The sequence below is a fragment of the Melanotaenia boesemani genome, chromosome 19 (assembly GCF_017639745.1).
Source record: "Melanotaenia boesemani isolate fMelBoe1 chromosome 19, fMelBoe1.pri, whole genome shotgun sequence".
Taxonomy (NCBI): domain Eukaryota; kingdom Metazoa; phylum Chordata; class Actinopteri; order Atheriniformes; family Melanotaeniidae; genus Melanotaenia; species Melanotaenia boesemani.
The window spans coordinates 3029535-3049366 of NC_055700.1; the positions used below are offsets into that span (position 1 = coordinate 3029535).

At 40.6% G+C, this 19832-nt stretch overlaps 3 protein-coding genes across 9 annotated transcripts; 2 read left to right on the top strand and 1 right to left on the bottom strand.

The window, feature by feature from the left end:
- Positions 1-30: 30 nt before the first annotated feature.
- ccdc62 (coiled-coil domain containing 62) lies at positions 31-9853 on the bottom strand. 5 transcript variants are annotated; one of them, XM_041970470.1, is made up of 14 exons: positions 9762-9853; positions 9204-9342; positions 9060-9100; positions 8709-8852; positions 8075-8267; positions 7610-7776; positions 7134-7235; positions 6872-7043; positions 5788-5889; positions 3735-3823; positions 3162-3262; positions 2473-2623; positions 314-517; positions 31-170 (listed from the first exon to the last, which is right to left on the bottom strand). In XM_041970470.1, exons 2-14 carry the CDS (start codon positions 9277-9279, stop codon positions 90-92), a joined length of 1623 nt encoding a protein of 540 aa, XP_041826404.1. In that variant the 5' UTR covers positions 9280-9342; positions 9762-9853; the 3' UTR covers positions 31-89. The 5 variants fall into 5 exon arrangements, with proteins under 5 accessions (XP_041826404.1, XP_041826403.1, XP_041826406.1 ...); XM_041970469.1 differs by lacking the exon at positions 9762-9853 and adding an exon at positions 9515-9558; XM_041970472.1 differs by lacking the exon at positions 9762-9853 and having other exon boundaries at positions 8709-8849; positions 9204-9588.
- A 56-nt stretch (positions 9854-9909) lies between these two features.
- denr (density-regulated protein) lies at positions 9910-15996 on the top strand. Of its 3 annotated transcripts, XR_006008521.1 has the most exons (9): positions 9911-10069; positions 11096-11208; positions 11306-11325; positions 11434-11518; positions 12025-12114; positions 15152-15268; positions 15355-15494; positions 15678-15784; positions 15884-15996. XR_006008521.1 is itself a non-coding variant. In XM_041970656.1 (8 exons), exons 2-8 carry the CDS (start codon positions 11106-11108, stop codon positions 15720-15722), a joined length of 591 nt encoding a protein of 196 aa, XP_041826590.1. In that variant the 5' UTR covers positions 9910-10069; positions 11096-11105; the 3' UTR covers positions 15723-15996. The 3 variants fall into 3 exon arrangements, 2 of the variants coding, with proteins under 2 accessions (XP_041826590.1, XP_041826589.1); XM_041970656.1 differs by having other exon boundaries at positions 9910-10069; positions 12034-12114; positions 15678-15996; XM_041970655.1 differs by having other exon boundaries at positions 15678-15996.
- Positions 15997-16130: 134 nt separating this feature from the next.
- Positions 16131-17668, top strand: LOC121630380 (hydroxycarboxylic acid receptor 3-like). Its single transcript, XM_041970653.1, has one exon. It carries the CDS (start codon positions 16405-16407, stop codon positions 17395-17397), a length of 993 nt encoding a protein of 330 aa, XP_041826587.1. The 5' UTR covers positions 16131-16404; the 3' UTR covers positions 17398-17668.
- Positions 17669-19832: the final 2164 nt, after the last annotated feature.

Consider the following 19832-nt stretch of genomic DNA (forward strand, 5'->3'; position numbering starts at 1 on the left):
ATTTTTCTGATTCAAATACTTCAAAGTTAAGCTGTTGGTGTCACTGATACACACTGAAAACTTTCATTAGGAAAAAAAATCCTTTTCATTTAAATCAAGCCATCCACATGGCTGGCAGGCTGGCTGGAACCGTGACGTGGACAGGCTTTGGGTGGAGTTTCACTGGTCTGCTGGGAAAAAAAGAAGACAAAACCATTAAACTCTTAGGCCTTACCACACCCAAACTAAAGGGAGGAACATTTTACACCCTTTACGTCACTCCCTGTTTATACAAAGACACATAAAGACCCCTAACAACAGGAAACTTCTCTACCTTGAGTATCGGGGTATTTGGGAGGTGGTGGGGTGTCTGGTACTCATGAAAGTAAAGTGGATCTGAGGTCCCACAGCTCAGAGTAGGACCAAAATGCTGCAAACAGCTGTGGCGTCTGGAGCTGCTGCTCTCTGATGCTGCCATGAGCAAACTGGACTCGTCCAACAGCTGATGCAGAGAGCATGAGGACAGATGATCAACCCCCTGATGAGACACAGAGAAAACAAACTGATATAACTCCTGCAAATCTGAAGTACACATACTGTTACTGTGAAGCCAGCGGCTTATTTGGTTAGAATCAAGGCTTAAAAACAAGATGCAAAACAGAAGGTGTAAAAACAGCAATGATTACAAGTAATCACTGTCTCCAGCCATGAAATAGTTCTGCAGTACTACTGAATTTTAAAGCTTTAAACTACTGAACTTTAGCAGAAATTCACACTGCAGCCCCCCCGACAACGGTTAAAGCCTGTTACTCTGCCAGAGGCGAGAACTTTTTTCTCGCCACAAGAAGAAAATTATGTAATTTTGTTCTCAGGGACGTGGTTGGGGGAGGTCTTGCAGCTTAATAATAATACATTTTATTTGTGGGCGCCTTTCTTGACACTCAAGGTCACCTTACAGGATAAAACACAAGAATAAAACAAATCAATAAATACACTCATAAATTAAAGGATGCATAAAACAATAATAAAAGCAGTGTGAAATATTACAGTGAGTATGCCAGTTTAAACAGATGTGTTTTGAGTCTGGATTTGAACAGTAGTATAGAATCAGAGTTATGGAGGTCTGAGGGGAGGGAGTTCCAGAGATGAGGAGCAGAGCAGCTGAAAGGCGGGTGGGGGGGACAGTGAGGTGGATGGAGGAGGAGGATCTGAGAGAACGGACTAGTATGGAGACATGGAGGAGATCAGAAAGGTAGGGAGGAGCGGAGTTATGGATGGCCTTGTAGGTGAACAGCAGGATTTTGTAGTGGATGCGGTAGGTGACGGGGAGCCAGTGGAGCTGCTGCAGAACAGGGGTAATGTGATGGGTGGAGGTGGTTCTTGTGATGACCCGGGCTGCTGCATTCTGAACCAGTTGAAGTTTATGAAGTGTTTTTTGGGGAAGACCGAACAGAAGGGAGTTAAAGTAGTCAAGACAGGAGGTGACAAGACTGTGAATGAGTATGGCGGCGGTGTGAGGGGTGAGGGAGGGGCGGACGCGGTTGAAAATATGCTGACCGGGTTATGTTATTGATATGTGATGTGAAAGACAGAGTGCTAACGAGGATGACACCCAGACTCTTTACCTGAGAGGAGGGGGAAATGGAAGAATCATCAATGGGAATGCAGAAACTGTCAGATTTGGAGAGTGGATTCGGTGCCTACCAATAACATTTCTGTTTTACTGTTGTTTGATTTAAGAAAGTTTGAGGTGAACCAGGACTTAATCTCTTGAAGACAATCTGTGAGGGAAGATGGTGGGAGTAGAGTTAGGCTTGGTGGAGAGGTAGAGCTGGGTGTCATCTGCATAGCAATGAAAATGTAAGTGGTGTTTTCTAAAAATATAACCGAGGGGAAGGAGGTAAATGATAAACAGCAGGGGCCAAGAAAAATTGTGTGATTGTCGGACATTTGAGGTGAGTGTGGTTAACTTGGAAAAGCAGAACGTTGTCACTTCCGCATTTCTAGTGAAGCGAGGTTGATTGGATGAGCTTTCATTAAAGCTGATAGAGGCCATAATGTTATATAGTGTTGCTTTAAAGGTGCTAATTTTGTTAACTTTTATCAGAACCAGGCTAATTGCTCCTCTTTCCAACCTTTATACTGAGATCAGTTTGAGTTTATTCAGTTGCAGAGATTGAAGTTCTACAAACTGAGACTAATAATAAATATGCTGGTGTACTGAACTTACACTATCTATACGTACCTATGTAAATGGACAAGAAAAACAAAAACAATACTATGAAACCAAAGTTTAAAGGAAGTATGCTCTAAAAGATTTGAAGAAGACGTTTTACAATCCCCTTGTGGCTGTCAGAGCTAATCGCTTGCTAGCTTTAGCTCCGTGTTATTTTCATCAAACTGTCTCCAGGATCATTTCTGAAAATGGAAACTGATGTGATCTGAAGTATTCAGTCTTCTATGTGAGAGAGGGCTCATTACGACTGATCTTACATCAGTCAGATGTGCTGAATGGGCTCCCAGTTCTCTGGTTGAGTGTTGTGGATCAGCTGTTGGTAGAGAATCGCGAACAGGTTTCAGGTTCTTCCCTCTGTGCGATGAAGGTGACCGACGGTCAGCACAGTTACATGTTAGCAAATCCTGGCTGGGGCACAAACAGCATCTCATTAACTGTCGTCAAAATACAACCATTAAAACCACGGCCCTCATTTTTCCATTCGTTTGTATAAACTGTCTAATCCTAACAATGACATCTAAAACAACTGAACTAAATCTGTATTTATTAAACATGCAGAGACCAGTTGTTTGACATTATTAAGTCTGTGGAAGCTGAGATTCCTGTGACAACTGCAAAAAACTGCAGAGTCCTTGTTCTACCACCAGATTCAGTGCTTACGAATGGTCCAGGCTGATATTTAAGAACATTTCTCAGATGGTAAATTCTACTTCGTGGGAAAATGTTCTCATGCACTAAACATGCACAGATCTGTGCGTAACCACGGTTGATAAATGAGGCCCTGCTCTATAGAGACATTGCATGTTTAATCATTGATAGAATTTCTCAGGTTCTTGTGCAGATCATACCACAGATTGCCATCAGACCATGAACGGTATTTAAAGCTCTTCAAGCAGAAGAAGTTTTACTCTTTTTAATTTCTAAGTTACACCTGAGTAATATCCACCTGCTGAGTAATCCCTGACTTGTTTTCTCCCTAAGAGTTTCTCGTGAACTTTCCTGGTTGAGCCGCAGCAGCTGGAGGTCATTCCTCTGATTCTCACACATCTGGAAACACACACAAAGAAATTCGTTTTAGTCGATTCATCAGCATTTCAGACCATCAGTTTTCCATGTCAGTCACTTAAAGGATAGATTATAAAAACTGTAATGTGACATCTTTTTAAGAGATATAAAATTAGCACAAAACAACTAAAATATTAGATTTCAGTTTGGCCAGCTCACTGAGAATCCTTAAATTTGGATTCTGGGGTTTGTACTGAAGGCTTTGTTGGACAGTTTTTAATTATTTTGTCCATGACACTGACCCAGAGCCACACAGTAATGGTGAGGAAACCGTGGGAATAATCTGAGGAATGTGGACAAACCAGAAAGTCCCCTCTAATCAACAGCAGGGTGAGCAGGAGGAACGAGGAAATATGGGCTTCTCTGTCTGTTGTGGAGTTAAACTGCTGCTTGTTCTTGATCTTGCTGTTTTCTAGGTTTCCATCACTGATGTGTTTCCTGTCCGATCGTTTACCTGTTGCAGGCAGCGCAGCTCAGACATGATTCGTTCCTGTTTGGAGCGGGAAAGTTCCAGCAGCTCGTCTTTCCAGCTGTCGCCCTCCCCTGGTGAAGAAGAAGAAGAAATGCTGTGTATTTTTCAGCAGAAGCAATTCTTCCTCATAGCAGGAGGCATCTGAAACAGCTGCTGTTAGATTAAAGACAACATCCTCAGATTCTTTCTCTCCACATCTACCAGCTACTGAAGTCAGCTCCAAGTTCACCACTGACTTTCTGCATCATAAAAATGCAGAAACAGACAAAAGTATGAATGCAGTCATAATTTTAGTTTAAATTGGTTTATAGACTTTCTCAGCTCCACCTGCTCACCGGCTGTTAACACAAATATCTAACCAGCCAGTCACATGGCAGCAACTCAACACATGTAGTCATGTAGACGTGGTGAAGACGACTTAAAGGAGTTCAAACTGAGCATCAAAATGAGGAAGTGAATTTCAATGTTGGATGGTTGTTGGTCTGAGTATTTACTGAGATTTTCAACCACAACCATCTCCAGAGTTTCCAGAGAACGGTCTGAAGAGGAGAAAATATCCAGTTGTTGATGTCAGAGGTCAGAGGAGAATGGGCAGACTGGTTGGAGATGAAAGACAACAGGAAGTCCAATCAGCACTGGTTCCAACCAAGGTCTGCAGCAGCAGCAGAAGACACACCGGGTGCCTCCTGCCAGCTAAGAACAGGAAACTGAGGCTACAATTCACACACACTCACCAACACTGGACAATAGAAGATGGAGAAACGTTGCTGGTCTGATGAGTCTCCATTTCAGCTCCACATTCAGATGCTAGACTCAGAATCTGCTGGAAACATCATGAAAACATGGATCCATCCTGTCTTGGATCAACGCTTCAGGCTGCTGCTGGTGTAATGGTGGGGGGAGATTTTCTTGGTCCACTTTGGTCCCCTTAGTACCAACGTGTCCTGGTTTAACCAGCACAGCCTACCTGAGTATTGTTGCTGACCATGTCCATCCCTTTATGACCACAGTGGAGCATCTTCTGATGCTACTTCCAGCAGGATAATACACCATGAGTAACTTATTATGGGATAAAACCTAAACTAAAATCAACATAAAATTATGCTGTGTTCATTTCTGCATGAAATGACTAACTACATTAATACAGCAAAGGGAAACAATGAGATTAAAATTTTTCTTTACTGATTTTATTATATAGGCTTTTATATGACTTATATCAATTAAGACTTGTATTGAAGTCACAGAAAAGCATTAAAAAGACCATCAGCAATACAAAAACAAATAATGACTTCTTACAGGTTCAGTGTGCAGACCTGTCACCATCATCACATAACTGCATTGTTTGTAAAAAAAGCCTGATCCTCTTATGTAATGTCTGGGTAAAACTAGAAGAAATGTTATATTTTCAGACTGGTTTGCTACTGTTTTATAGAGTCAAGTCTTTTTAGATGGCATCGATCAGTAATGTCCGTTATTTGCTGTAGACAATGTACTGTATATCCACAATGAAAATTATCTGTTTAAGAGCCTTAAACACAAACAGAACTATAAAATTCATTCATACGTTCCTGTATTTTACAGCCAATAAACGGATTTATTGTTCATGAAGTGTACATGGAGCAAATAAGAAAATTAAATAATTAACTGTAGTTATTTGTCACATAACTTTGTCCTTGTGTAGTTAGTGGTGAGTGACAGCTATGACAGTGTGTTGGATTTAGTGACACCTAGTGGCAAAGTTGCAGATTGCAACCACTCCAATAAAAGCTTTCACCATTGGGGTGGGGGGGGGGCTTGTAATTTTATTAATTAATTCCTCCTTAATCAGTGTTTTCTGCTTCCACACTTGGGGTCACTGCTGTTCAGGTTTTCCCTGCTCCAACACCTGATATTAAATTAATTTCACCAACGCCTGTCCTGAAGTCCTGCACAATCCTGTTAATGACAGGATAAATTTGAGGAAAGAAAACATCTAAAACCTGGAGGTCTGTGGCTCTTGAAGAAGTCTTTGGTGTGGTATGTGTTTGTGTCGTACCTGTCAGAGCCAGATCTGTGTGAAGCAGCTGGAGCTCCTGTTTCAGACGGATGATCTCTTCTCTCTGGGTGCTGCTCTGTGTCACCTGCTGCTGCAGCTCCTCTACAAACACAACGTCACACGGAGGAGACGGAACAAGAAATGCTATTTCATTATTGTTTCTTTCATTTTGAGGTAAATGTGTTTAATACTTGGAAAAGTTCAGCCTCTAAATGAAGATTTTCTGCTTTTCTTGTCATATGCACAAAACACAAAGTAGGTCAAGCAACTTGTTTTGAGTGTTGGTAAATTAAAATGACTGATGTGACAAAAAGTTGTCTCCAAAGTATATTAATGCTGTACAGTTAATTTATAATCAGTGTAATCAGCCTAATCTGCCATATTTAACCTACCAAAATGTGTCATATATTATTTATACTCACATTTTTATTCTTACTGGGGGCTATTTTTTATGTGAGAATTTCTACAACTTGTCTTTATGTTAGTCCCTACATTCACCTTAGAAACACCATGAGGATCCAGAAAGAAGTGAAGCCCAAGATAGTCTATGATAGGAAGAGTGAACCTTTACTATAAAACCTCCTTCATCTCCATATGAAAAACCAGCAGAACCGTCACAATTCTGCTGTCATGTGACTCCTGGTTTGTGTGGAGAAATTAGCAGAAGCTCTAAAGTGGACAGAGCTGTTCTCATGTTTTCTACATTCACATAGAACTGCTTGGAGTGTGAACTGTGTTTGGTTTGATGCCGATGTTTGGTGGAGTCTTTTAGCTGAGTTTCTCCTGTCATGTTGCTATGCTACATGTTAGCAGTGACTGCAAACATCTAACTGCAGGGATCTCATGTTAAAGCTTGTACAGGGGGTCTGGTCATGAAGACGTTATATGAACATATAAAGCTGGATAGCTTAGATGGCAGAGCAGCCATCTCCCATTTGGGAGACCTGAGTTCAAATCCCCCAGGGGGAGGAACACTAACACCTTCCAGTTGGGTCCTTAGGCAAGACCCTTAATGCTACTGCCTAACCACTGTAAGTAGCTTTGGATAAAAGCATCTGCTAAAATGACTGTAATGTAAAAGTACCTTTGAGCCGTGTGACCTCGTGTTTGGTTTCTTTGTGTCTACGTTTATTATCTTCCAGGTCTCTCAGGAGCTTGCTTTCTTGTGAGCGACTCTCTTTCAGGGCAGTCTCCAGGTCTCGAAGCTGCCCTGAGAGTTCTAGTAGGTGACTCGAGGCTTCTGTCACATCTTTATCCTGTTAAAGGTTTAAACATACAACATGATGCAAATACGTAGCTCAGTGCTAATCTCATCAGCACCTGGTACAGATAAAACAGCAGCATACTTTTAGTTTGAGCATCGAACTCAGTTCTTCCTCTTTGACCTGCAGAGAGCCGACCTGAGTGGACAGAGCCATGACCGTGGAGCTGAGACTCTGGTTCTTTTCCTGAAAGACATCACAGACACTTTCAGAGCAGAATGTTTATATAAGCCTAGTTGAGAGAAACAGAACACAGAGCTACAATTCTGGGCCTTTTTGGATTAAATCAACTATTTATGTGATGCTTTTGGACACCAATGTTTTCAATAAGAACATATATTCTTGGACTAAAGGGACAAAAACATCTTTAGGAAGTCTGAGAACTCAAAGTCAACAAATTATTGTTTTACTAATAAATGTTAAAGACTATTTATTTCACAGTCACCAAAAAAACAACCTTATTAAATTGGTAAAGGTGAACAGAGGTTTTCCTTGATGAGCAGTTTCCACAGGATCTGAAGCACGATGAACGTTTGTGTTAATGCTGCAGTATGACGTACCTCATAGTCCTGACATTTTTCACTGATGTGTCGTTGTTCCTTTTCTAGCTCACAGAGCTGCTGATTGGCTTTGCTGAGCTCCTTTTGCACCACCTTCTCTCTGGTTTCCACAACGCACACCTGTGTAGTCAGGACTCCGATCACCTCGGTGCGTTTCTGCAACTCCTCTGTGAACATATTAAACATATGTGAACATGTGACTTTTTGTCTGGAGCATGTTGTCACTTTTATCTCTGAAGGAAAAGAGTTTGACTGAGTTGATCTGGTCCGTATACATGACTTACACCGTATGCAAGAAAATCCCTTATCTAGCACTCTTCCTGGGCTTTTTCCATTGTCCTTCCTTCCTCGATCGAGAATTCAAGCTTCAGAAACTAACTTAAGACTGGTAATATTGGGCAGTTTCAGTGAAAGCGAGAGCTGGATTTGTATTAAATCAGTAAACATAACCTTGTGCCTCCTCACCTTCCAACCGAGCACATTTTTGCCCCAACATCAGCACCCTCTGGCGGTCCTCAACCCAGGCCTGATGCTGCTTATAATGAGAGGCAGCCATAGCATTCAGCTCCCTCTCTCTGTCCTTCAGCTCAGCCATCAGCAGCTGGAGCTCCCTCCTCTGCCTCCGGATGGTGGAGCCACTCAGGTCTTTGACAGGAAACTAGTGCAAAACACACAAAATATATGGTGCATCATTTATAATTTTCTAGGTGCAAGGAAACATCAGAGACCTCGAGAGCAACCAAGAATGAAGACGACTTGTGGTGTGAAAAAGCTGTTTAGTTGAGAATGTTTTTTTTTATTTTTTATGGGAGTATAACTACAGCATCTGTCTGTACATGTCCACAATATTAACAAGTGAATACCAAAAGACATAGAGGTCAGAAGAAAATTTTATGAAGCACAAAGTATTTCCTGCAAATACATTGACTTACATTCTGCCTGATTTTAGACTGTAGTAGCAATGCAGACAACCATGGTCTAATGAAATCTATACAGGTCCTAGGAAAAGTCCCTGGGACTAACAGAACATTATATTTTTGGCTAAAAATGCAGCTTCAGTAATAAAGGTACCCAGTACATCCAGAAGGATGGATCTCACCTCAGTTTCCGGCACACTGTGAGGAAAGCAGGTGTCCGCAGGGATGGTGGAAGGACCTCTGCCCCATTGTGAAGCTGGATTGTCCATCTTGAAGTTAGTTATACCAGATGCTTGGCCACCATCACGTGCAGCATCATCCTCCTTCTGAAGCGTAACATACAAGTTTAGTTACACCTTCGTTACATGCATCTTACAACTAATATCATGTATTACAACTAGAGTATGATATAATTTCCTCTTCGGATCTGGTTAGATATTATCTTCACTTATATTTCAGGATTGTTATACTGGCTACGTCACACATTACTCGTCCATGTGGTTCATGAGGACAGCAAAAGTTACATGTTTTACCCTTTTAACTGGAGTACTGTGCCACAGCTCAGCCAGGACATCTGAAACAAAGTTAAACTGGATATTACATGGCTGAACCTCCACCTTGTGTATCATAATGCACCAGGAGGGATCGTTTAAACTATCTAACTATCAGCTGTTTACCATCTGAGCAGCGTGAACAGGCTGCTCTTCCAAAAGTGCTTCCAGTTGAGGTCAACAATCTCCTCCCTTCGTCCATCTGTTCGTGTTAATTCTCCTTCAAATTCCTTCATTGTTGTTGTTTTGATCTGGTTTTGGGCATCTTTAGAAAGCAAGTCAGTCAGCTAGCTGTAAGGGCTAACACACCTTTAACTATTCATAACTAGTAGCAACGAAACGTTAATTACACTGCCAGTCAGTTAACAAACCTATATAATAGGTCATTTAGTAATAAGCTTTAAATTCTATTTAAATATCAAAAGCAAACTACTAACTCTTTTAGGTAAATCAGTTGTTCTCTATAAAACTTTGTTGTTTTGCTAACTTTAGCTTCTCAAAGTTCTACCAACTTTTAAATTCAGTGACGTAATGACGTACAGATCGGGCAAGTAAACGTATCCTGCTGAGCTTTCAGATCAATTCTGAGCATTAATTACATAGATTCATATATAAAAAGATATTTTAGAGATAAAAAAAATCACTTGGGTCACTTTATAAATTAAAATTAAAAACAAAACTCACATTTTTAAACTCTTATTTCACCTTGATCAGCAGAGGACGCTTCTTTCGACATAACAGGATATGAAGCGCAAAAGAATCAAGTGAAGAAAAAGCTGCGTCCTGTTTGAGTTTGCCCTCCAAAACAGCAGGTGGCGCTCTAGTACACCAATCACTTTAACAACTCCAACAAGAAACGCGACTAGGCGTGCTCAAAGTATGCCAAGTAAACCTTCTTCACTAAGAATGACATTTTAAAAGTCAAAATAAGATTAATAATGCAACCTGCTCAGATCCTGAACAAACAGCGGTTTTAGAGTTTACTGTCCGTGGTAGGTAACAGGGCATTTTTTTTGTACCTATATTAATTTATTCAGCTAGGGGAGCTAACAACGATGCGTTAGCTCCCCTAGCCTGCTAAGCTAAATTGAGGTGCTAACTGTGACAGCTGGTGAGTCAACGTAACCTGATCAATGAAACAACAGAAATGAAATCCTAGGAACCAATTATTTTTAATTAAAGTCTATTTAGTCTCTTCGGTCATAATATCCACAATATTTTCGATAGTTAATTATCATAGTTAACGTCGACTGTAGGAGAAACTGGTGTGTTTAACAGTGCTCCCACTATAAAACAACCGCATGTGTTAGCAAGCTAAGGCTAACTATTTTCACTTCTGTGTTGGTGTTCTGCAGCTGTGCATTAGATTAACCTCTGTGAGCCCGATTAGTAAGCAATTTCAGTTTTCACAAAACAGTTTTTTTTAAAGAAAAAGAAATGCTGTCCTTATTTTTGAACAGTGGAGGATGAATTTGCTCAGCATGATGAAATACTTTAAGTAGCTTTCTTCATTCATAAGCTACTTTAATGGTTTTCAAGAAATCGCACAAACTATTTGCTTTTTTAATATGATCCAGCTAAATATCTTGTGCTCTTAGCTGTTCTTGTGAACATAAATAGCCTAAAATCAATATCTGCATTTTAAAGTAAATCTTGAAGTCCTGTGGATGATCATTCAGCAAGTAAATTATCCAATTATTTTTGGGGTCAAATGTGGGGATTTAATGATCTTTATTGTCACATGATGATAAACAGGTTTTGAACTACTCATTAATTAAAGTCTGAAGAGTGTAGATAGAGATGTGGGAAATTTCTCATTTATTTCTGTTATTTAAAGAGGGAAGAAAAGGTTGAAACATAAGCCTATTACTATTCATTACTTACAGGCTGTTAGTTTTTGGTAAATAAATCCTCTTTTGTCTTAATTCCTGCACATTATTTATTAAACTAAAAAGAAGAGGAAAGTCATACCAGCACGAACCATTTGTGTCTAATTGTTTTCTCTGTTTTTTATCCAGATACTTTGTGATGGCTACTACTGAGATGGAATCTGGGTCTTCAGAAAGCAAATTAGATCAAGAAACAGCTGACCCTGATTCAAAATACCCCCTGAAAGTTCTCTATTGTGGAGGTACAGTTAAAATACTTCAACCTATTTTTGCTTATGTCATTGTTCATCTTGATGCCTTGGACCTAAGTTCCCTTTTTCCTGTTTTTTTTGTCTGCAGTATGCTCCTTGCCAACGGAGGTAAGTTTGATTATCTGAATAATTTCACATTTATGTTTTAGGACCAACTGTATTGTAAATGAGCTGGATTTTTCTGTTGAGATATAAATAAATGTGAACTGTTTGTAGTACTGCGAGTACATGCCTGAGCCAGCCAAATGCAGACAGTGGCTTGAGAAGAACTTTCCAGATGTTTTTGCCAGGATGACTGTAGGTGAGTCTCATTTAAAAATTTCAGCTGGTTTTTGTTCAACTTCCACAAAATATAACAAGTGTGGGGCTTAAACTTTGTGGTTTAAATTCTATTTTCTAAAACTTTAATCCCAAAGTTTACGTTTTGTATCACAGGCGTAACGTAATAAAGATGTATGTAGTCATCATGTTTAAATTCTGCCAAACTCTAGCACAGTTGTTTGTTGTCCTAAATATTTGTTTAGTTAATATATTTGAGCAAATATCTTTTGAAATGGTCTGACATGCATTGACATTGCTATATGAACAACGCCTAAAGAGAGCGATGATCTTACCAAGACATTAATAACATAGAAAGCAACGTCAATTAAAGAACCAATTAAAATGTTAAAGGACAGAATAAGTTAAACTGAAAATCAAAGAAGTAAATAAACATATCCATCAATGTAAGTATGTTTTATTTGGTCGATGGGATGCTTTGTTTCGTGTTTGGTTTTAATATCCATCCATTTCTTTTCTGGTCCACTGGTCCTGCAGCAAACGCACCCAAGAAGGAGTCCGGTTCTGGAGAAGCGCCCCCTGCAGGTGAGGAGGAGGAAAAGAAGAAACAGAAGCGAGGTATGTTGTCAGACATCAGGAGGAAGGTTTAGAATGGTTCTGCTCCTTTTCAGTCTGCCGCTCCATGACCCTGCGTCAAGTGATGATGAGTTTGTTACTTAAATTGAGAGGGGAAAACGTTTGCCGATGGGAAGAGATGTTACCGAAGCAAAGGCAGCTTGGACCTTTCAGAACAAAGTTAATATTAAAAAAGATTAAGTTAATACCGTACATTTTCATTTCTAAAGCATAAAAACTGCACAGATCAAGAACAAGAATAAAAATGCAAGTAAGACCATAAATAACCACATATGAGCTATAAGAAATTTAAAATAACACACGTATAAAGAGTCAAAGTGTGTTTTTAAACAAGCCTTAAAACCAACAAGAGAAGGAGCCTGTCTGACCTGCAGTAGGCTAACTCCGTATATTAGGAGCTGAAACTAAAAAAGTCTGTTTCCTCTGAATTTATCAGATGTTTTCGGGACAGTTGGAAGCATCTGGTCAGCTCATAGAAGAAGACGTGATGGCGTATATTGGTGAAGCAGCTCAGACATAAAAAAAAGAGCAAGACCATTAAGAGACGTAAAAACAAAAGAATCAAAATGGGTTCGTAGATAAACGAGAAGCCAACGAAGGGACGCTAAAACTGGAGTTATATCATCTTATTTGCTTGAACCAGTTAAAAAATAATAAAACCATAATTTTAGACGTAATTTTACAAATTGCAGCAGTCCATTGAGGTCTCTTAACAAATAAAGACAGTGCAGTAAAAAGGAGTTGGATTGGGACAATCCTTCGCTTTTTAGAGCAGCTGAACAGAATCATAATACACGCTTGTGTTCATAAGTTTACATACCATGGCAGAATTTGATTTTTTTTTTCCCCCATTTTTCTGAGAATATGAATAATGAGACAAAAAAAGTTTGACTCATGATTAGTGGATGTGTGACGCCATTTATTATCAGACAACTGTGTTTACTCTTTTTAAATTATAATGACCACACATGACCCTGATCAGAAGTTTACGACCCTTGTGATTTTGGCCTGATAACATGCACTGAAGTTGACACAAACAGGCATAAATGGCTGTTAAAGGTAACCATCCTTACCTGTGATCTGTTTGCCTGTAATCAGAGTGTGTGTGTGTGTTGTGTGTGTGTGTGTGTGTGTGTGTGTGTGTGTGTGTGTGTGTGTGTGTGTGTGTGTGTCAGTGAGTTTCTGGGCTCCTGGCAGATCTTTGCATCTTTCATCCAGTGCTGCACTGACTTTTCTGGATTCTGAGTCACGGGGAAAGTAAAAGAATTGTCAAAGGATCTGCAGGAAAAGGTGGTTGAACGGTTTAAAACAGGACAGGGATAAAAAAAGATATCTGAGGAATTGAGAATGCCAATCGGCAGAGTTTAAGAAGTGAAAAATGAGGGATTCTGTTGATCTGTTCATTCCATCTTCTCCACCCTTCTCATGGGGACCTTGTAGATGGTGAGTGGCCACGTTAAAGACGGGAACAGTCCAAATTGCAGGGACCAGAGTTTGAGTTTCCCAGGAAGTATGGTCTTGCTGGTGTTATTGAGATCGTTGGTTATGTCCTGCCCTAACTGCTGCACTGGATCTTTGTCCCTAGGGTTTGCGTTGTACTTTTGATTAATTAATTACCAAGAGTCTGGAATGAGTAAAAGTATATCAAAGTTTATTAAAGGAAAATAAACAAAGACAATTACTTGCAAGTAATCAGAGTGGTGGTTCTGAAGTCAGGAGAGACTCTGCCAGGCCAACGTCAGGTCAAAAGTACCTTTCTGTTGATAATTAGGGGTCATCCTGACCAGATAATGTCAGGACAGAGTGGATTGGTGCCATAAAAAACCTATGTTCAAGAGCTAAGCTTTGTTCCAGATCTGCGACCTGCACCCACCATCAGAGTTCTGAGGAGACTGGGGGTGTCCCTGTCCCTTCAGTTTAAACAGAACACAGTGCACAATCAATAAAAAGTTGAAAAAGTGTAATATAGGAACAATCAGTGTGAATACAATTAATAAATGAATTAATTAATGTATAAAATAAAGGAAATGATTACTAGTGTGATTATAATATATAGAGCGTAAGTAAAATTTCTTCCACGTGAGACAAGTCAAATTTCCTTTTGGGGACAATGAAGTGTATATTTTCATTTATCCCATGTATATTATTATTATTATTATTATAGACTTAAATTTCCCTAAATACCTCATGTTTGTCTTGCAGGTTAGAAATTCATTGTTCACTGTTCTCCCTGCTGCTGTTCAGCTAAGAGATCATTTTTTAGTTTTCCACTGTCCGGGTCCAGTCCTGCAGCCTGTAAAAGTCACTGGGTCTGCTGGACTAAATATTTGTCTGACAGCGCGGGGGTCTGGGTCATCTTTACCTAAAGAACTTGGTATAGAGACACAGTTATACTTCCCCAGAGTCCCAGTAGCTTGGTGTTCATACAACGTGTATAAATGTTCCTCTGGTCCAGTCACTTCTCCACAACACACCAGTCTCTTAGTTTGAGTTTCTTGCCATCTTGTTATGGGTCCAGTCGCTCCTATAAAAAATATTTCTATTCCTAACTAGTAATCTAGCGCTTGTAATTATGCTAGTAATTAGAATCCTAGCATATGCTAGGACCTAACATCTTTCCACGTCATTTACCATCTTAAAAAAATCTTCCATAAAGACATTTTCCGCTCGGATCTGCACAGTTTTTTTTTATGCTCTTGAATTAAAATAATTTTAATTCAGCATTTTTTTTCTCCTTTTTTATTTGTTTTTTTTATGGACTCGGTCTGTTTAATAATGAAATTATTGATTGAATAGTCACATCTGTGGACATCTGGGGGATGTTTGACTCCAGTCAGGGAATGGGAAAACTCCCCCAGTTTCTGCTGTATTTAACACTTAAACTGGGTTCTGATTTTCTGAAAATGAAAACTTTTCTGTAACAATGGCTTGTAATTATCTAAAATGTATAAAACTGATCTTTTTTACATCCCAGTTGTTTAAAAGCTTTAAAATTGGTGCATTTTCTGTTGCCTTTCAGGTGGAAGAGGCCAGATCAAACAGAAAAAGAAGACGGTGCCTCAGAAAGTCACAATAGCAAAAATCCCAAGAGCCAAGAAGAAATACGTCACACGGGTGTGTGGCTTGGCGACGTTTGGTGAGTTTGGTGTTTTATCTGATCAGTTCTGCTGCTCACTGTTCTTTCTGCTCGCTTTAATCTGAACTTTGTGTCGACTCCTGCAGACATCGACCTTAAAGAGGCTCAGCGGTTCTTTGCCCAGAAATTCTCTTGTGGTGCCTCAGTTACAGCAGAGGATGAAATAATCATTCAGGGAGATTTTACAGACGACATCATTGACGTCATTCAAGAGAAGTGGCCTGAGGTAATTTAGTCTGTCTCTGCAGGAAACCCACCGGCAACTTCATCAGGACCACCTTCTAGATTAATTCTTGGTGTGATTGGTTGAACGAGGCGCTGGAAGCAGAGGTTTAGCTCCATGTTGACATGAGACAGGAAAACTTATCTCCCCTCACAAACCCACCAATGCTGTTCTGCTCTTTTCCAGGTGGATGACGACAGCATTGATGATCTGGGTGAAGTCAAGAAGTGAAGACCAAATATGCACTTTTACTGAAACAGATGTGACCTGTAACAGCAACAACTCGGCCAAATGTACACATTCAGTCATTTTATACCTTATTTTATTTACTGTACATAAAACGCTGCGGACTTGGCCACTCACTTGGCATTTTCTTCTTCTTTTTCCTTTAGTTAATAGCTGCTTTCTCTCATTTGCCAAAGGTGTGGTTTAACCTGAGTCCATCACAAATGTTCTTCACTCAAGCGACCTGTAGGCTAATAAATTTCAGTCTCTTTGGCCTGTACACACACTCCTTGTGAGTTTTTCTCTTCTGGCTCGCGTGTCTGTTTTCTTGTTTTGGTCATAGTTCCCTGCTTCCTCTGAGATGGCCTGAGGTTACTTGTTTTTCATGCTTCCCACTCCTTGCCCATGAGTAAACCTATTTCCCAGTGTAATAGTTTTATAATGAAGGCACCGTCCCCAGATGGATAACATTTACAGTTGTTTCCATGCTCCTTTGGGTCAATACCACTTCCCCACAGATAACGCGGGGCACAGATGCTCACTCCACTTACGAATTAGAATGTTTATCTGTGAACATTTGCATGACTGCAAACAGATCCCTTTTCCACCAACCGCGTTGGGTGCCGCGTATCTTTATTGACTCAGTATACAGCAGCAGCAGGTGTGTGTGTCATCCACGGGTCAGAAGATGAATCTCACACACTCAGACGGTTGCTGCGCCTTTGAATCGCCCATCCTGGACCAGGTTTTGCCTCCTGTGCTGATCCTGGAGTTCACGTTTGGCCTGATGGGGAACATCGTGGCCCTGTGGATGTTCATTTTCCACATGGACGACTGGAAGCCCAGCGCGGTGTACCTGACTCACCTGGCTGTTGCCGACTCCATCGTCCTGTTTTGTTTGCCTTTCAGAGCCGATTATTACAGCCGCGGGAAGAACTGGATCTACGGAGACATCCCGTGCCGCATCCTCCTCTTCCTGCTGGCAGCCAACCGTGCAGCGGGCATCTTCTTCCTCACTGCCGTGGCTGTTGACCGCTACTTTAAGATCGTCCACCCGCTGAACCGGATCAACCGGCTGGGCCTCGGCTATGCTCTGTGGGTGTCGCTCGGCCTCTGGGGGCTGATTTTTCTTGCGACCGGCTACCTTCTTGCCGGTGAGCACTTCTACTACAACAGCAACCGCACCCAGTGTGAGAGCTTCAACATCTGCATGGGCTTCACCCCCCTCTCCACCTGGCACAACGCTTTCTATGTCATCCAGTTTCTGCTTCCCACCGCCATCGTGGCCTTTTGCACCATCAGGATCACCTGCCAGCTCAACAACAGGACTCTGGACAAAAAGGGGAAAATCAAACGTGCCGTTCAGTTTGTCCTGGCCGTGGCTCTGATCTTCATCACCTGCTTCTTCCCCAGCACCGTGTCCCGCATCGCCGTGTGGATCCTCAAGGTTTGGTACCATGAATGCAAACACTTTGAAGAGGCCAACCTGGCGTTCTACACGTCGGTGTGTTTCACCTACTTCAACAGTGTCCTCAACCCGCTGGTGTATTACTTCTCCAGCCCGGCCTTCAGCGGCACCTTCAGAAAGCTGCTGAACAAACTCCTGAGAAGAAGCAGCGACAAAGAGCCGACCGAGCTGACGGAGAATGACATTTCCACCATTGATGGGAGAAGGATTTAAAGGCAGGCGGTAAAAATGACCTTTTTATGTTAACGTGAGTTTAAATGATAAACGAAGTCGTGCTGTGATTAAAACACATTTACCCTCCTGACGTGTAGCACCTTGGTGGTGTTTTAACTTGATCCTCGTCCCAGAGTGAAATTATAAACAGTGATTCAGTCCTGTAGGAATAGTGATTTGTCCTTTTTTGTCTTTCTTTTTCAGTATAGTAGCTCATATAATCTTTTATGTGGCAATAAAATGAAAAATCAGCTGAGTATCTGTGAATTTAATAAACCACAGTACACCAAATAAAAAGGGTCACATTTTTCTGTTCAGCTGGAAAACAATATTTTATTATCTGATTTTTTTTTTACATATTGTAAATAATAATCCATTCATTCATTTTCTATATAACTTATTCCAGTTCAGGGTCTGGGGAAAGCTGGAGTCTATCCAGCGATTAGCAGTTGGGAGGCAGGTGCATCCGGACAGGTCGCCGGTCCAGGCAGAGAGAAACCACTCGCACTCACTCTTAGAGAATTTAAACCCAATATAAATGTTTTTGGACGGAAGCCGGAGTACCTGGATAAAATCCACTCAGAAAGGTCCCAGTTCGGACCCCTTCCCAGCCGCGGTGCTAACCACCACACCACCATGCCGCCCATTTATTTCCTCCTGTTCGGTTTTATTAACTAAGCAGGCTGATCATTTGTGACTGGCAGCTTGGACACGAGGAAATAGAGAAATAATGAGGAAAGAAATAGGAGTTAAAAATAAATTAATAAAAGCTAAACAATGAAATTATATGAAAATTAATAAATGAATATAGAAAATTAGAAATATGAATATTTTTATGTTTTTGTATATTGTATATATAGAAATAATTTTTTTTTCTGCTTATTCTTTTCCGAATTTATTCTTTTCTGTTGCACTCCTACGCGCATAAGCTCAGATATGTTTATATACCAAACAGAAGTAAGAAGACAGTAAATATTTTGGCTATCTTTCTTCTCTGTGATCATTTTGCATGAATTTTTCTCTGAGTCTAATTGTTATATTTATACTCTGATCATTTTGAGGGCTCGTGTTTCGACCCCTTTACTCACCTTTCACGTCTCAGACCAGTTCTGTTTTCAAACACAGTCATTATTTTAATTTCAAATACACACTTGTGTTGTAGAAAAATGAATTTCCAAGAGCCTGGATGAGTGAAAAATAAGTTTATTACAGAAAAGACAATCAAAGCTTGTGCATAGAGTCAGACTCATTATGAAAGAATAAAGCATAAGATGAATAAAACAAATATGGATAATGTTTAATAAATAATAAATGTAATCAAAAATTACTGATGTGATAAAAGAAATGATTGTGTATAATAAGGAAAATTTCTTCTACAATTCTCTTTAGATTAAAAGAAAACTTGTTTTATATTAAGCACACACGTAAAACCACCACTACAAAGATCCTGTATGACAACACATACATCAAGGATTCAAATAAAAAACAAGAAAAATGAATGAGAGAAAGAAGAATAAGAGCCGCTGTTTTTGCATAAAGACTGGAAACAATAAACTGGAATCTGCAAGCTGAAGGTAAACCAGTCACCACAGGTAAAAAGTTGACATGTCATCAGAAGCAACCGTTTCCATGGACAGGACCCTGATACAGGAAATAAACATGCAAAACAAACAAACAGAAAAACCTGAGTGACTGCAAACCTGTGTCAGCGGTGCTGGGTGGGCGGATTGATTCCACCACCTATGAAATTTTAGAAAACACATGGGCCAGGGGTTTGCAGTAAATCAGCACTGAGTCCTCACAGATGAAGGGGCCTGTGTGCTGGAACAATTCCAAGACCAGGAGATCTGCCAAAGAATCTCAAATGGACTAAGGTTCGCCCTACCCGCTTTCTCATCCTCATGTAGGTGAGGACAAGTAGGAGACCCATTTACCCATTTAGAGGACATGTCCACTGAAACCAGGGCACATTTCTTTCCTTCTGAGGGGTTCAATTTCACAAAATCTGCCTGGAGGTGTTCAAGGGGAAACCTGGGGAGAGCACGACCTGCAAGGGGCATTTTCTGTCTTACCTGCAGAGCACAAATCATGAATGTCTGACAGAAAGGTTGCATGTGCTGAAACCCGTGTGTACCAGCGGTGATCCAAACCATGCGTTAGTTTAGCTAATGAGAGAAAAGTGGCGTGGAAGACAGGGATTCCCTGTTGGGTCCGAACCAAATCTCATTCTGGAACCACATCAGCAGGAGGGGTGGAGCGGGAGGAGTTTTGTGAAGGAGGGGTGGAGGAGTGAGTGAGCAGGGCAGAGCAGGAAGGATGGATGGAGGCGGAGGAGGGGAGGAGACATGAGCATTTGTCAAAGATTTAAACACCGGCATAATTCCCCGTATCACTTCTGGCTTCACAAGATACTGTTTTTGACACGGTCTAAAATC